The sequence below is a fragment of the Mercenaria mercenaria genome, chromosome 9 (assembly GCF_021730395.1).
Source record: "Mercenaria mercenaria strain notata chromosome 9, MADL_Memer_1, whole genome shotgun sequence".
NCBI lineage: Eukaryota > Metazoa > Mollusca > Bivalvia > Venerida > Veneridae > Mercenaria > Mercenaria mercenaria.
In genome coordinates this window covers 45606811-45625829 of record NC_069369.1, presented here as the reverse complement: position 1 = coordinate 45625829, position 19019 = coordinate 45606811, and the positions used below count along the sequence as shown (strand labels likewise).

At 37.0% G+C, this 19019-nt stretch overlaps 1 protein-coding gene across 1 annotated transcript in view; it reads right to left on the bottom strand.

Annotated features, from left to right (window-relative positions):
- LOC123547014 (attractin-like protein 1) overlaps positions 1-19019 on the bottom strand; it is a 117823-nt gene that overhangs the window by 41898 nt on the left and 56906 nt on the right. The window contains exons 14-17 of the mRNA XM_045333749.2: positions 13609-13765; positions 2359-2556; positions 1551-1757; positions 998-1138 (exon numbers count right to left, since the gene is read on the bottom strand). Of these exons, the coding sequence (XP_045189684.2) occupies positions 998-1138; positions 1551-1757; positions 2359-2556; positions 13609-13765 (703 nt within the window). The remainder of the gene's footprint in view (positions 1-997; positions 1139-1550; positions 1758-2358; positions 2557-13608; positions 13766-19019) is intronic.

The following is a 19019-nucleotide window of genomic DNA, read 5'->3' as shown; positions in this document are numbered from 1 at the left end:
TCCTCCTTTTTACAGACTGAAGTCATGATGGTAAACAAGTATGCAAAATATGAAAGCAATATCTCAATGGACTTTGAAAATATTTTGGGGTGGTATGCAAACTTTAACATTTATTCTAAGTCGAAAAGGGGCCATAATTCAGTCAAAATGCTTGATAGAGTTGCCTCCTCCTTTTAACAGACTGGGGTCATGATGGTAAACAAGTATGCAAAATATGAAAGCAATATCTCAATGGACTTTGAAAATATTTGGGGTGGTACGCAAACTTTAACATTTATTCTAAGTCGAAAAGGGGCCATAATTCAGTCAAAATGCTTGATAGAGTTGCCTCTTCCTTTTTACAGACTGGGGTCATGATGGTAAACAAGTATGCAAAATATGAAAGCAATACCTCAATGGACTTTGAAAATATTTGGGGTGGTACGCAAACTTTAACATTTATTTTAAGTCAAAAAGGGGCCATAATTCAGTCAAAATGCTTGATAGAGTTGCCTCCTCATTTTTACAGACTGGGGTCATGATGGTAAACAAGTATGCAAAATATGAAAGCAATATCTCAATGGACTTTGAAAATATTTGGGGTGGTACGCAAACTTTAACATTTGTGTGACGCTCACGCTGACGCCAGGGCGAGTAGGATAGCTCCCCTATTCTTAGAATAGTCGAGCTAAAAATGAACAACCTAACAAAATTTTATTAGGTAGAAAATCAGGCCTCTGTAGTATTATCAATGCTTTTCTATAAACTGACCCAAGATAAGTAAAGAACTCATTTCAGATTTTACTGAGACCAGCATTCTGACCAAGTTTCATTAAGACTGACCAAGAGCTGTGACCTCAGGAGTGTTAACAGAAGACGATGACACACAACAGATAGAGTACAATTACAATTACTCACTACAGCTTTTGTGCTCTGGAGATTTAAGTTATCCTACACTGTCTTTTTTAAACAATTTAAACGCCTTAGTACAATAACTATAATAAAGTAAAAAAATTACCTGTGCAGTTGCCTCCATTTTTGGGGTTTCCATAGTAACCATCAATACAAGTATCACAATGTTCCCCTTCAGTGAGATTTTGACATGCATCACATTTGTTAGATACATTTTTGCATGAACTGTGTCCATTACACTGACATACTGCAAATATATTCATTTATCTATATGCAAATCCTGTGATCAGCTATTAGAAAATGCAAACAACAATGGCTGCAAAGACATTATTTAACAAGAGCAGTTTGAGGACAGCATTTCTAAACTATGGTATTCAAAAGCTTTGCCACTAATAACTGTTAAATCAATGAAAACAGTGACATAACAGGTACAAATGGGACAACAGTTTTGCTTTGTGTAAGAGGTACAGAACTTCCCCACTTACGATGTTAAATAAAATACCAGACTACAAACATATACTTAATGAAATCTGGATGAGGACTCTGAGAAACAATTAAGTACCTATAGGTCTACCTGTTCTTCAAATAGTCAAGCTAAAAATCCATATAAAAAGCTTTGTTAATCTGTAATGGAATGTAACTATTCATGTAACACTTACAAGGACATTTAATGAAGTGCCATCTTTCAGCTGGACATATTCCTATATCCACATCGTATTTTCCTGTAGAGTTATTCATGGCTACAGGGCCAGACGCTGATCCCCGTACACACTTGCCAAGACCAGTGTTGCTTACATCATTACACCAACCACACCCAGGGTTAGACTTACAGTCCTCACATGTATAAACATCTGAACATTGTGTCGCTGAAAAAACGAGTATTGTGTTTCTAAATTCATTCTAAGTCCTTGGTAGTCTTTCGCAGTCTCGATGATATTAACTTCAACCTGTATTTAATGTCTATAAAAACACCTTTATTGGAATACTAAACTGGAAAACATAACTCTAACTGTATTCAAAACATATCATGTCAAAAATTGTTAGGTGTTTATATTGATAAAAATTTAAGTTTGGATCAACATGTAAAAAATGTGTGTGAAAAATGCACTCTAAACTTCATCTATTTTACAGAAAATCTAAATAAACATCTAAATGTTGATATGAAGAATATGTTTTATAACTCACACACATTACCCATTTTTGACTGCACATCAGCTATATGGGGAATTCCAAAGTTGGCAGTTCGACTTATACTGAAAGCATCCTTCCAGATATCATCCCGTACTCTCTTCTGTGAACTTATATCTGGGTCCAATTAGTACATTTGGTAATATATAGCTACTTTTAATCATTGCACTAAGTGTGCATTTTTGGCCAGAGGACACACCACAGAACAGGGGGAGGTATAATAAATGGAAAATGTGCTGTAGACAGTACCTCAAACAGCAGTAATACAAAACTGCATACCATGACATTTTTTGTTATCTGTGACCCATTCTTGACATTGTCCATACAAGAATGACGCTACATAAGAATTGGTTTCGACACATCGTTGCTGTGAGCCGCACCACATGCAGGCACTGTTGGTGCAATTCTCACAAGAATTATGAAGATAACATGGTGTATCACACACTTCCTTCTTTGTCTCTTTTTTATCATCAGTCCCTGCAACAACAGAACATTCACTGTCGTACCAAGCTGATTCATATGTTATTGCCACAGTGTCCGACAAATTTATAATTTTACTGGTAGCCCATTGGGCTACCAGAATTTTTTTCTGGTAGCCCAGCATTTTCTTGTAGTTGCCCAGAAAATTAATCATGAAAGTACTAACTTGCTCTATCCGTACCCGACTTACTGAGATGTGAGAATAAGATTGGTCTTTAACAATATTTTGTTAATAACAGAAATCTAAAAACACAAAGATAAACATTTCATTCTCTTTAATCATAATATAGAAGTACAAGTTGAAGTTAATACAACATCTTATTAAAGAAACATTTTCACACAAGTATCTCTTAGTTTACAACTTAAACGTCTTAAAATATTAAAATTGTAAATTTCTGTCAGTATTGAGATCAACTTGAGTATTTATACTTTCTATACCGGTAATCACAAATTTGTCACCTAAACGCAACAAAGTTGTATCTTATTATAAATTTATAATAAGATACGACTTTGTTGCGTTGAGGTGACGAATTAGATGTTCACAAAATGTATTTAAATTGCAAGTCACTGTCAATATTCACAGGTGGCAGTATCATTGATTGGTCACCCCTTCCCTACCCTAAGACCCCTGATACAACCCGGAAAAAAATTCTGACATTCTCAGGTGTTCCTTAATATCCCCACCCTACAAGACCCCTGATACAACCCTGCAATTTTTTTTTCAACTATCAAACTACTGTTTTGATAGTTGAATTTTTTTTTTTCAGGATTGTATCAGGGGTCTTGTAGGGTGGGAATATTAAGGAACACCTGAGAATGTCAGAATTTTTTTCAGGGTGGTATCAGGGGTCTTAGGTTGGGAAAGGGGTGACCAATCAATGATACTGCCACCTGTGTCAATATTGAGATCAACTTGAGTACTTGTACATTCTATAAACATTCTATAATCTCTAGTTAAATTTTCACATAATCATGAAATGGTATTGACCAAAGAAATCGGCATTATACAAAAGACTCGTGTAGTAAATTGACAGTTTTTATGTTTTACGTGTTTTTCGCACATGCTGACAGACATGTTTACTAATGACTCATTTTACGCTGGTTCCCAACCTTTGAACTGTCGAAGCAGTGAAAGCGTGGTACCTATCATAATCAGTCGTCGGTAATGTACGAGAGGATCCGATTGAATTTAGAGACTATCGTTAAATCAGTCGACTTTGATTAGTCGAGCGGAGACCAGTCCACGATAGTTTGCATATTTGATATTCGTAGGCGGAGACTGCTTCTGCAGCCACCATTGAAATTATCGATAAATGGGCGGGGTTATACTAATAGGACGGTTTACGACCCGTTAATCAGTACACATGGAAAGTTGTTTATTGCAAGTTACAATCGAGTAAACGACCGGATGTTGATGATTTTGTTGGGGAGTTTTGTAAAATATACAATTACCGGGCTACTGATGCTTCAAATTTATGGTTGCCCGGCGGGCTTCCGCCAGTATTTTTTTGGTAGCCCGACGAAAATTTCTGGTAGCCCGCGGGCTCTGGGCAATTGATTTGTTGGACACTGTTGCCAATATAAAAATCTACTAGGTTAACTAGATGTGTATCTACAGGACAATGATTCCCCTACCTACCGTCTTTATAATCATATGTTACTTGCAGACAATGCAAGACTTAGTAAACCTGCATATTATATTGGTGTGGGAGTGCTGGGGAAGATACAACAAAACATCATCAAGAAAATCATAGTTATTGTAAAAGAAACTGAATCAGTAAAACACACACATAATGTCAAAATTGTGCTACACATGCCCACTGAAAATGCTCAATAGAATAAAATAAAGCCAAACAGAGGCAAACTCAAAATAAAATATCAGACAGGACAGTCTCGACAACAGACACGAAAGTCTTGACAACAGACACAGAAGTCCTGACAACAGACACAACAGTCCCAACAACAGACACGAAAGTCCTGACAACAGACACATGTCCACTTCATGCTGACAAAGTATGGCACATTTCATTTAAACTGGGTGGTACTGAAGGAGTTGTTGAGTATATAAGGTACAGAAGAAGTTACATGGCCAAGTCCAAAATAGAAGCATAACTAAAACAAGAGGGTCATGATGACCCTGGATCGCTCACCTGAGTAATATGAACTACATGTTTCAAATGTCAAACTGATATTTTCAGAAATTTTTTCTAAGACTTTCCAATGTACATTCAAGAAACCCCTGGGGCGGGGCCAATTTTACCTCGAGAGTCATGATTTGAACAAAGTTTGTAGAAGTCTACTAGGCAATGTTACACATCAAATATCTAAGATTTAGGCCTTCTTGTTTATTTTTAGCAAATTTATGAAGATTTCCCTTTGTACAATCAAGTAACCCCTGGGGCGGGGTCAATTTGATACTGGGGGTCAAGATTTGAACAAATTTTGTAGAGGTCCACTAGGCAATGCTACATGTCAAATATCTAAGCTCTAGGCCTTCTGGTTTATTTTTAGAAAATTTTGAAGATTTTTCTATGTACAATCAAGTAACCCCATGAGGCGGGGTCAATTTGACCCCGGGGGTCATGATCTGAACAAATTTTGTAAAAGTCTACTAGGCAATGCTACATGTCAAATATCTAAGATCTAGACCTTCTGGTTTATTTTAAGAACATTTTTGAAGATTTTCCTATGTAAAATCAAGTGACCCCTAGGGCGGGGTCAATGTTGGCCCCGGGGGTCATGATTTGGACAAATTTTGTAGAGGTCCACTAGGCAATGCTACATGTCAAATATCTAAGCTCTAGGCCTTCTAGTTTATTTTTAGAAAATTTTGAAGATTTTTCTATGTACAATCAAGTAACCCCATGGGGCGGGGTCAATTTGACCCCGGGGGTCATGATTTGAACAAATTTTGTAGAAGTCTACTAGGCAATGCTACATGTCAAATATCTTAAGATCTAGGCCTTCTGGTTTATTTTTAGAAAATTTTTGAAGATTTTCCTATGTAAAATCAAGTGACCCCTGGGGCAGGGTCAATTTTGACCCCAGGGGTCATGATTTGAACAAATTTTGTAGAGGTCCACTAGGCAATGCTACAAGTGAAATATCTAAGCTCTAGGCCTTCTGGTTTATTTTTAGAAAATTTTTGAAGATTTTCCAATGTAAAATCAAGTGACCCCTGGGGCGGGGTCATGATTTGAATAAATTTTGTAGAGGTGCACTAGGCAATGCTACATGTCAAATATCTAAGCTGTAGGCCTTCTGGTTTATTTTTAGAAAATGTTTGAGAATTTTCCTATGTAAAATCAAGTGACCTCTGGGGCGGGGTCAATTTTGACCCTGGGGTCACGATTTGAATAATTTTAGTAGAGGTCCACTAGGCAATGCTACATGTCAAATATCTAAGCTCTAGGGCTTCTGGTTTTTGAGAAGAAGATTTTTTAAGATCTTCCTATGTAAAATCAAGTGACCCCTGGGGCGGGGTCAATTTTGACCCCGAGGTCATGATTTGAACAAACTTGGTAGAGGTCCACTAGGCAATGCTTCACACCAAATATCTAAGCTCTAGGCCTTCAGGTTTTTGAGAAGAAGATTTTTAAAGTTTTTCCTTTCGGTTCTGCATGGAATTCAATTCTTTGAACAATTTTTGTAGAGCTTCACCCAAGAAACATTCCTGTGAAGTTTGGATGAAATTGGCCTTGCTGTTTATGAGGAGATGTCGTTTAAAGTAAAAGTTTACGGACGGACAATGGACGGTGAGTGATCAGAATAGCTATCCTTGAGCCTTTGGCTCTGGTGAGCTAAAAAACAAGCAAGTTCGATGAATTGGTATCCCCCGCCGAAAGGGTTTGTGGTGAGGAATGGCAAAAAAATATATCCGGCAAACAGTTAAGGGTGACCGGGTGAGGGTACAAAACTTCACATGTTGATTATAAATTTTGATGGAAAAGTAAAAATGAAAAAAAAAAAAAAAAAAAAAATTGGGTTGGGGTGTGGGGGGGATGCATGATCGGAGTGGTGGGCATGACTGGGTGGAGGAGTGAGGTGGGGGAACGGTACAACTTTGTATGTTGATAAATATTCATGAAAGGTTTGAAAAAAAAATTTAAACAAGAGGGCCATGATGGCCCTATATATCACTCACCAGAGTTGATCTGGCCTACTGACCCAGTTTTTTACCCCACATGAGCCAGTTTCGAATTTAACATAGAAATCATCAAGACAAACATTCTGACCAAGTTTCATAAAGATTGAGTCACAACTGTAGCCTTTAGAGTGTTCACAAACTTTTCCTTTGATTTGACAATGTGACCTTGTTTTTGACCCTAAATGACCCAGATTAAAACTTGACCTAGAGATCATCAAGACAAACATTCTGACCAAGTTTCATAAAGATTGAGTCAAAACTGTAGCCTTTAGAGTGTTCACAAACTTTTCCTTTGATTTGACAATGTGACCTTGTTTTTTTATCCTAAATGACCCAGATAAAAACTTGACCCAGAGATCATCAAGAGAAACATTCTGACCATCGCAAGGTGGTGAACAGGTGTGGGAACACAACTTCGCATGTTTATAATAAATGTTCATGGAAAAGAATGAAAGAAGTTTAATGAAATTCTACCAATTGGTTGGTTTGTTATGTACAAATCTGTGGATTTTTAAACACTTAAAGGGCAATAACTCTAAGGAAAATTGACCAATTAAAAAAAACAAGAGGGTCATGATGACCCTGGATCGCTCACCTAAGTAATATGAGCTAAATGTTTCAAATATCAAACTGATGCTAAATATTAAGAAAGTAGGTCAGTAGGTCATATTCACGGTCAATGAAAGTCAGTTTTCAGATCGGTGTGCAAAACTGTACTTGTCATCCAAATTTCAAGGCTCTATCTTAAAAAACAAACTAGTTTATTTCTAGACAATTTTTGGAAGATTTTCCTATGTACAATCAAGTAACCCCTGGGGCGAGGCCAATTTGACACCGAGGTCATGATTTGAAAAAAAATTTGTAGAGGTCCTCTAGGCAATGCTACATGTCAAATATCTAAGCTCTAGGCGTTCTGGTTTATTTTTTTGAAATTTGTTGAAGATTTTCCGATGTACAATTAAGTTACCGCTGGGGCGGGGTCAGTATTACCCCTGGGGTCATGATTTGAACAAAGTTTGTAGAAGTCTACTAGGCAATGTTACATATCAAATATCTAAGATCTAGGCCTTCTGGTTTATTTTTAGCAAATTTATGAATATTTCCCTATGTACAATCAAATAACCCCTGGGGCTGGGTCAATTTGACCCTGGGGGGGGGGGGGGGGGGGGGGGGGGGTCATGACTGAACAAAATTTGAAGAGGTCCACTAGGCAATGCTACATGTGAAATATCTAAGCTCTAGGCCTTCTGGTTTATTTTAAGAAATTTTTTTGAAGATTTTCCTATGTAAAATCAAGTGACCCCTGGGGCGGGGTCAATTTTGACCCCGGGGGTCATGAGTTGAACAAATTTTGTAGAGGTCCACTAGGCAATGCTACATGTCAAATATCTAAGCTCTAGGCCCTCTGGTTTATTTTAAGAACATTTTTGAAGATTTTCCTATGTAAAATCAAGTGACCTCTCCGGCGGGGTCAATTTTGACCCCGGGGGTCATGATTTGAACAAATTTTGTAGAGGTCCACTAGGCAATGCTACATGTGAAATATCTAAGCTCTAGGCCTTCTGGTTTATTTTTAGAAAAATTTTGAAGATTTTCCTATGTAAAATCAAGTGACCCCTTCGGGCAGGGTCAATTTTGACCCCGGGGTCATGAGTTGAACAAATTTTGTAGAGGTCCACTAGGCAATGCTACATGTCAAATATTTAAGCTCTAGGCCTTCTGGTTTATTTTTAGAAAATTTTGGAGATTTTTCTATGTACAATCAAGTAACCCCATGGGGCGGGGTCATGATTTGAATAAATTTTGTAGAAGTCTACTAGACAATGCTACATGTCAAATATCTAAGCTCTAGGCCTTCTGGTTTATTTTTAGAATTTTTTTGAAGATTTTCTAATGTAAAATCAAGTGACCCCTGGGGCAGGGTCAATTTTGATCCCGGGGTTCATGACCTGAACAAATTTTGTAGAGGTCCACTAGGCAATGCTACATGTGAAATATCTAAGCTCTAGGCCTTCTGGTTTATTTTTAGAAAAATTTTGAAGATTTTCCTATGTAAAATCAAGTGACCCCTGGGGCGGGTCAATTTTGACCCCAGGGGTCATGATTTGAACACATTTTGTAGAGGTCCATTAGGCAATGCTACAATTGAAATATCTAAGCTCTAGGCCTTCTGGTTTATTTTTAGAACATTTTTGAAGATTTTCCTATGTAAAATCAAGTGACCCCTGGGGCGGTGTCAATTTTGACCCTGGGGTCATGATTTGAATAATTTAAAGGAGTTCATCACAATATTTTGTGCGCAGCTCAATCGCGCAGCAAGCGATATCTGCTGTAAAGTTCAGAATTCGCCGCCGAAAGTGCATAATTGTCGGATATGCAGCGCACTCGCGCAAAATATATCGTATGTACTGACAATATAGGTCGTGCATCCATATTTTACCTTTAAAAGTGATGGTGTTTTATTGGAGGAGTAGTTGTAGGAAGTGCTCGAATCGAATACATTGTGGACAGCCAATTTGAAAGTAAACTATTTCGTCCCGTAATGATGCAGCCGACTCCAAGTCAAATAAAATTCCAGAAAATCTTAACGTAGATATATCTCCTTCAATTTCAAATGTGACTTCCTAAAAATGTTGTTATACTTTTTGTGTCCCATCCCGCATTTCACGTAATAAGACCAGAGTTATGGCCCTTGATAGTCACATTGTACATAAAGTGTCTAAACATTTGTGTCGCATGTACCTCAAAATTATATGTGCCAAGAGTCATGAAACCACACAAGAATTAAATTCAGCATGCGAAGTTGTGCACCAGTGCTTTTATTTGAGGTTTCACTCAATAAAAACAGATTTATGTCCCTTGACGTGGTCAAATATATACGTAAATGGGATGTGAAAGCTTGTGTAGCACGTATCTCAAAAAGTATTTGACCTAGAGGCATGCAACCTTAAAGGAGCATTATACCGCATGTGAGTAAGAATATTGGTTAAGGAACTGATAATAACATTGTGCAATTTGTTTTGTAAGAAAAAAAATGTTCATAATTTTTAGGTGGGTGGGGTAATGAAAAAATACTTTTGTGGGTGGAGTGAATATTTTTTAATTTTTCTTGAAAACAAGCACGGGTCGATATTATTTTTCTGGTTTAGATTTTTTTGTCTTAGTTCTAGCTTACATAATATAAAATATGGAAAAATTCTGTCCGCTAGATTTTTCATATCATTAAGAAATACTTCGTGTTTTTCTCAGTTTCAGATACTTTCGACATCTGTCAAGAGTAATTTTTTCTGAGTTAATATATCTATATGTTGACATTTTATGCTTAGTTATAGTGGTGTTATAAATTCGGATGCATAAACAGTAACATCAGAGTGAAACTTCGAATAAATATTTGTTTGCAGTAGTTTTATTATGACATGTATGTACTGTTTCTTCGGACAAAATACCGATTTGGTGTTCTTAATATACTTTGAGTATTGAAAAAAGAAGCACGGGTACCTATTATTTTTATTTTTTATTTTAACTTGTCATACATCAATCTATAAATATGCAGAGTTACAAAAAATTCTGTCCGCTAGAAATAATTGTGAAAAACATCTTTAAGTAGAGGTCTACTAGGCAATGCTACATGTCAAATATCTAAGCTCTAGGGCTTCTGGTTTTTGACAAGAAGATTTTTTAAGATTTTCCTATGTAAAATCAAGTGACCCCTGGGGCGGGGTCAAGATTTAAACAAATTTGGTAGAGGTCCATTAGGCAATGCTTCACATCAAATATCTAAGTTCTAGGGCTTCTGGTTTTTGAGAAGAAGATTGTTAAAGTTTTTCCTTTCGGTTGCCATGGCAACCAGAGTTCTGCATGGAATTCAATTCTTTGAACAATTTTGAAAGGGGGCCACCCAAGGATCATTCCTGTGAAGTTTGGTGTAATTCTGCCCAGTGGTTTTCAAGAAGAAGATTTTTTTTAGAAAATGTTGACGGACAGACGACGCACGACTGACGATGGACGACTGACGACGGACACTGAGCGGTCACAAAAGCTCACCATAAGCCTTTGGCTCAGGTGAGCTAAAAATGATGGGCATCATAGAAGTATGTTGGTTCATAATTATTTCAAATTTCATGAAATTCAACCAGCTTGTTACTGAGAAATGGCTGCAGACGTGGATTTTTCATCAAATCAAGGGCAATAACTCTAAGGGAAATTGACCAATCCCAAAAAAAACTTGACGGGCATCATCGCAGTACCATGTTGGTCCATATTTATTTCAAGTTTCATGAAATTCTACCTTCTAGTTACTGAGAAATGGCTGCGGACCGACGGACACACGCACAAATGCACGCACCCACGCATGGAAGGACAACGCCATTTCAATACCCACCTCCCAATTTCATCGGCGGGGGATAATAATTAGACATGAAAGTCTTTTTCATGCTGATGACATATACCTAGTTTTATTTAAGAAATGATTTATAGCAAAGGAGTGCTTTAACACTATTTATGCACGATGGGCTGTTATACGTCGGGCGTAATAATTGCACGAGGGCGCAGCCCGAGTGAAATTATTTGTATGACGTATTATCGCCAGAGTGTATAAATAGCGTTATAACACTCTTTTGCTATAAATTATTTCAATTCTAATATGCCCTTAATCTAAAACAGTAGATAAAATATAGAAGCGCTCTTTCTTGGTCGTAACAAAAACTTTGTCACCGCACGTCAACGTGACGTCATTATAGCCTAAGAGTGTTTAACCAGAGACAAGGATATTAGAATTGAACATAATGAAACTATAGGATTTGATGGGTACACAATGTGTAGTTATAGTATAGATAAGCACACACATCATAAAATTTGATAAATCACAGGTCATAACTCCACTAAAAATCATTAAACCAGAACATGTCAATGATATGCACAACTATGCTTCACATTGATTTATGAAGTTAGGTGAAATTCTGCCCAATGAAACTTTAATTTTGTCAAACGCTCATTTTATTTAGTATATATTCAATGGCATTGTACAATAAGTTTTAAAATATGTCCTTACGATACATCTTGATGATCATAAAAAAATATCTATATACTGAAGAAAGAGTACATAATTCCAAATTCAAAATAAAGGAAAAGAACAAAAATATAGCGAACATATCTCCACAAACCACAATACCTAAGTTTTGTGTCTTAAAACAATGCATAAAAATCTTGAAAATAGAATGTTTCCAGATGCTTTTTAAAAAATGCCTAAAGATTAAGACTGTCTTATACTCAAACAGTTGAAACTCGGTATCTCAAACCCATTTATCTCAAAAACTGGCTATCTTGAAGACATCTTAAAGTCCAGTCTCCAAAACATGTCCATAAAATATCAATTTAAGTCAAATTTTGGTTATCTCGTAGTAAAATCGCGATCCCTTTGAATTTGAGATACTGAGTTTCAACAGTATATAATTTATCATTCCACAGTCTCGGACCTGCAATACTATAACTTCTGTCATTGAAAGACTTTTTTACTGAAAATTAACGACAGCACATCTCTGTAGCTCCTGAATACCTCAAACCTGGTCTATTGGGACAATAATTATGGAGAGAAAAGCTCAGTCAAATAGAGCAGACAGAGCAGTTGTACATGAAAGAGGGTATTCGAAATCTGATCCTTGCTGTGAAAGGTAACCAATGCAGGTCATAAAGCGATTACTTAGAACTGTCAAATATAATGTTGGTTTAAAACACGCATATTTCGAATAAATTTCATTTCGCTTATTTCCTTATTTCACTCTGCTATACCATATAGTACAACATTACAATACTCCAAATGTGAAATAACTTGTGACAAAACAAGAATTTCTGTAGCAAATTTTATTAGATATTTACAAATACTCTTATTTCTTTATTAGTGCAACACAGCTGTACGACTTTCCGTTTTAACATGCACTTTGACGTTCAGCGTTTCATCTAGAAAATCTCCCAGATACCTTATACTAATGGTACTTTCAGATTTGATGTTATCACCGACAATGTTCATCACCTTGTTACAAAATTTATTTTGAAACGTTTATTTGCAACATGATCCTCCATAAACCCATAAACAGGGATGTTTGGCAGAATAATATAAAATAATGTTCCTGTATAAGTAAGACAGTGATAAGGACCAAAACAGTTTATTTGGGGAACACTAAATTGTAACAAACGTGTCAATGATAATGCTGAATTCACACTCATCAATGGCAAGTAGTGTAACCACTGTAAAATAAGACAATTTTCAACTCTACTGAAATCAATTAACAGAAATATGCAAAACATGCATACCTAGGCTTGACACCAATAACTCCTGTAAGGTTTAGAAGAAATCTGCCCAATGCAGTAACAGAAGTTGCCGAAACATCATAATATTTGACAAATAAAGAATCATAACTTCGCTTAAAATCACTAAACCCAAAACATGCACAACTCAGCTTGGCTAATGATAACTTTCATGAAGTTTGGTGTAAACCCTCCTAGTGTATCTGAGCATGACAAATCAAGGACTAAAACTCCACTGAAAATCACTGAACCAGAACATGCTGATAATATGCACAGTAAGGCTTTGCACTGATCACATATGTAAGGTTTGGTGGAAATCTGTCCAATAATGAAACAGAAGTGACCAGAACATCATAAGATCTGATGAATCAAGGGCCATCTCTCCATTTAATACCACCAAACCATAAGATACAGACAATATGCACTAATAGGCTTGGAAATGATCACTTTTGTGAAGTTTCTTGAAAATCTACCAGATGGTGTCAGAGGAATTGCATGGACAAACTTTGTGTTATACAGACTGAATGGCAGCACTAAATCAATTGGTCTCCCCTACCACTGATGGCAACAGTACTATGGGTTACAAGGTAAACACATACCAAAGAATGAATGGTGCTCTTGCTGACTATAGCTGCATGATCTCTTGACTTTGTCCCACACACATTCTTCATGTTCCAGACAGGCGTGGCAGTTGTTTAACTTATTACAAATTGTGTTGTACTTATGTGGACAGTCTCGCACTGCTGTAACCATATACTGTGGAAAAATGGTACAATGTGTAAACATGTTGGTCAACTCAGCTGTTATATACTATATAGGCAAGAGAATATAAATCAAAAGTATCTTACAATGACTTAGTAATAGAATAATCACCACAGGTTTCAAGTGTTTAAAGTTTAAAAGTCATATGTCAAATAGTCTTGACAAAACATGGACATATATGAAAACAGAACCAATTTCCAAGTTCAAAAAGGGCCATAATTCAGCCAAAAAAGATGACAGAGTTATGTACTCTTGCCTATTGATAGAGACTATAATACTGAACAAGATATAAAAGTTTCAAAGCCATATGTCAAACACTTTACACAAAATATAAACTGGTATGAAAAATTTAACCAAGATTTCTAAGTCAGAAGGGGCCATAATTCAGCCAAAATGCTTGATGGAGTTATGTACTTTTGCCTACAACTGCACATGGCGATGGTAAACAAGTGTTGAAAGTTTCAAAGCTTTATCTCAAAAGACTTTGTCAAAATGTAGACTGGTACGAAAAACTTAACCAAGATTTCTAAGTCAAAAAGGGGCAATAATTCAACCAAAATGCTTGATGGAGTTATGTATTCCTGCCTACAACTGGACATGGTGATGGTAAACAAGTGTTGAAAGTTTCAAAGCTTTATCTCAAAAGACTTTGTCAAAATATGAACAGGTACGAAAAACTTAACCAAGATTTCTAAGTCAAAAGGGGCCATAATTCAATCAAAATGCTTGACAGAGTTATGTACTCTTGCCTATAACTGGACATGGTGATGGTAAACAAGTGTTGAAAGTTTCAAAGCTTTATCTCACAAGGCAGTCTGAAGGACAGCTAAATCCCCCGCCACTGCTATGGATAGTGAAAGGGTAAACCTTTGATTTTAGCTGTGACCTTGACCTTGAACTGACATGACTGACTCATGAATTCTGCACAACGTCTTGATGAGGTGATCATTTGACCAAAGTTTCATGAAAATCCTTCAAGGGGTTTAGGAGATACAGAGCTGAAACCTTTGACCTTCAGTTGTGACCTTGACCTTGAGTTGACATGGCTGACTTGTGAGTTCTTGATGAGGTGATCATTTGACCCAAGTTTGATGAAAATCCTTCAAGGGGTTAAGGAGATACAGAGTGGACACCAAATGGAAGGCTCAAACCTTCGACCCTTAGTTGTGACCTTGACCTTGAGCTGGCATGGTTGACTAATAATTTCTGCACATCGTTCTGATGAGGTAATCATTTGAACCAAGTTTTATAAAATTCCTTCAAGGGGTTTAGGAGATATAGAGCGGACACGAAATGGAAGGCTCAAACCTTTGACCTTCAGTTGTGACCTTGACCTTGAGCCGACATGGCTGACTCATAAGTTCTGCACATCGTTTTGATGAGGTGATCGTTTGACCCAAGTTTGATGAAAATCCTGCAAGGGGTTTAGGAGATATAGAGCGGACACAAAATGGAAGGCTCAAACCTTTGACCCTAAGTTGTGACCTTGACCTTGAGCCGGCATGACTGACTTATGAGTTCTGCACATCGTCTTGATGAGGTGATCATTTGACCCAAGTTTTATAAAATTCCTTCAAGGGGTTTAAGAGATATAGAGCGGACACAAAATGGAAGGCTCAAACCTTTGACCCTAAGTTGTGACCTTGACCTTGAGCCGGCATGGCTGACTCATGGGTTCTGCACATCGTCTTGATGAGGTGATCATTTGACCCAAGTTTTATAAAATTCCTTCAAGGGGTTTAGGAGATATAGAGCGGACACAAAATGGCAGGCTCAAACCTTCGACCTTGAGTTGTGACCTTGACCTTGAACCGACAAGGTTGACTCATGGGTTCTGCACATCGTCTTGATGAGGTGATCACTTGACCCAAGTTTCATGAAAATCCTTCAAGGGGTTTAGGAGATATGGACCGGACACGATTTTGTTACGGACGGACGGAAGGACGGACACAGACCATTCCTATAATCCCTCCGCCACGGCGGGGGATTAAAAAGACTTTGTCAAAATGTGGACTGGTACGAAAAACTTAACCAGGGTGTGACGCCAACGCCGATGCCGTGGTGAGTAGGATAGCTCTACTTATTCTTCGAATAGTTGAGCTAAATAAGGAATGGAAATATATATATGTATATTATATTTATTTTTTTAGGGGGTGGGGGTGCAGGGGAACGGGAGAGGAAACAAAATTTCACATGTTGATTATAAATATTGATTGAAAATTAAAAATGAAAAAAAAAAAAAAAAAAAAAAAAAAAATGGGTAAAAGGGTGAAGTTTGGGGGGGGGGGGGGAAGAGGATGCATGATCAGTGGTGGGCATGACTGGGAGAATTCGAAAAAAATCTAAAATAAGAAATGAAAATTTTTTTTTTTTATATATATATTTTTTTTTTTGGGGGGGGGGGGGGGGGGGGGGGGGGGGGGGGGGGAGGGGGTGTGACCAAGGCAAGTGGGTGACCAGGTGTGGGTGTGCAACTTCACATGTTTATAATAAATGTTCACAGAAAAGAATGAAAGAAATTTAATGAAATTCTGCCAAATAGCTAGTAAGTTTGTTATGTACAAATATGTGGATTTTTAAACAATTAAAGGGCAATAACTCTGAAGTTACAAAAGAAATCCGTACAAAAATGTCTGTGCACAACCACATTATAGTGCTCTAAATTCTGTTAAAGTTTCATAGTTCTAGGTCAAATATATCAAAAGTTATGATGCAGAAATCGCCATATCTATAGTACCCTATATAGTTAACACTAGAAACTTCTAAGGGCCATAACTCTGGTGTTACTTGGGCAATCTGTCTGAAACTTGATGGGCCCCATAACCTCATAGTGGTGAACATGTATATGAAGTTTGTTTGAAAAAAATCTAAAATAAGAATTTTTTTTTTTTTTTTTTGGGGGGGGGGGGGGAGGTGTGTGATCAAGGTAAGGGGATGACCAGGTGTGGGTACACAACTTCACATGTTTACAATAAATGTTCATGGAAAAGAATGAAAGACATTTAATGAAATTCTACCAAATGGTAAGTTTGTTATGTACAAATATGTGGATTTTTATACAATTAAAGGGAAATAACTCTTAATTTACAAATAAATCCGACTGAAATTGTGTGTAGACAACCACATTATGGTGATCTAAATTCTGTTTAAGTTTCATAGTTCTAGGTCAAATATATCAAAAGTTATGATTCAGAAATTGCCATATTTATAGTACCCTATATAGTTAACACTAGAAACTTCTAAGGGCCATAACTCTGGTGTTACTTGGGCAATCTGACTGAAACTTGACGGGCCGCAAGAACTCATAGTGGTGAACAAGTATATGAAGTTTTAAATAAATATTCCCAACCATTACCTAGATATGGCTCCGGACGGACGGAAAGACTGGAGTAAATCAATATGTCTCCCACACCACTGTGTGGTGGGAGACATAACAAGTAACTGAGTATTGCAGTGGCAATACAGAAGTCCCCTACTGGTACAACACTTCAATAGTGTTTGTCCCTTGTGGTTGTTGGCAACAGTGTAAGACTAACAAGAGCTGTCACAGGAGACAGCGTGCTCGACTATTTCGATGCTGGATAGTGAAACTGGGCACATCTGAGGAAACTACAGCTGTCACTGGAGTGTTTAATGACTCCAATTTTGGATGAAGATATTGCACAATAGCCTGAGTCTATGTCAAAAATATCAACTTAAAGTAATAAGAGAGGTAAAGATAAAATGTATCACTATATAAGTATATCCTAAGCAAAAAGGGGCATAATTCATTAAATATTGGTGCCAGAGTTGTGCAGCTTGTGTCATATAGTGTGGGTGATGATGTTGAACAACTATTTTAAGTTTGAATCAAATCCATTCAGTAATAACAGAGACAGAGTGAAAGTGCATCAAAACTTTAACCTAAACTTCTAAGTAAAAAGGGGGAATAATTAATAAAAAATTGGTGCCAGAGTTATGCAACTTGCGTCATATGGTGCGGGTGATGATGTTGAACAACTATTTTAAGTTTGAATCAAATCCATTCAGTAATAACAGAGACAGAGTGAAAGTGCATCAAAACTTTAACCTAAAATTCTAAGTAAAAAGTGGAAATAATTCATGAAAAATTGGTCCCAGAGTTATGCACCTTGCACCATATGATAAGGGTAATGATGTTGAACAATTGTTTAAGTTTGAATCAGATCCATTCAGTAATAACAGAGATAGAGTGAAAGTGCATAAAACTTTAACCTGAAATTCTAAGTAAAAAGGGGAATAATTCATGAAAAATTGTGCCAGAGTTATGCATCTTGTGTCATATGATGTGGGTGATGATGCTGAACAACTATTTTAAGTTTGAATCAAATCCATTCAGTAATAACAGAGGTAGAGTGAAAGTGCACCAAAACTTCAACCTGAAATTCTAAGTAAAAAGGGGGAATAATTCATGAAAATATGGTGCCAGAGTTATGCATCTTGTGTCATATGATGTGGGTGATGATGCTGAACAACTATTTTAAGTTTGAATCAAATCCATTCAGTAATAACAGAGGTAGAGTGAAAGTGCACCAAAACTTTAACCTGAAATTCTAAGTAAAAAGGGGGAATAATTCATGAAAAAATGGTGCCAGAGTTATGCACCTTGTGTCATATCATGTGGGTGATGATGTTGAACAACTATTTAGGTTTGAATCAAATCCATTCAGTAATAACAGAGATAGAGTGAAAGTGCATCAAAACTTTAACCTGAAAATCTAAGTGAAAAGGGGGGATAATTCATGAAACATTGGTGCCAGAGTTATGGCCCTTATGTCAGATGATGTGGATGATGATGAGGAATAAGTATTTTAAGTTTGAATCAAATCCATCAAGTAATTACAGAGATATGTTGAAAAAAGAGAAAGTGCACCAAAACTTTAACCAAGGTGGGGACGCGGAAAGACACCGACGCCGGGGCGAGTAGGATAGCTCTCCTTATACTTCGTATAGTCGAGCTAAAAATGCTTCAATGCATTTAGGAACTAAGAAACAAAAACTATTTTAACTTAAATTTCAAGTTGACCTACAAGAATAAATCATGTACACGACACACTGTCTCATCATGGGGAATATTTGTGTGCAGTACTAAGATAATCCATCAATGCACATAAAAGTGGAGTGGTTACAAGTTTACTTGACCTTCAATAGTGACCTTGACCTTTCACCGACAACCATGGGTCATGTGTGCGACACATAATCTAATCCTTGGGAACATTTCTGTGTAGTA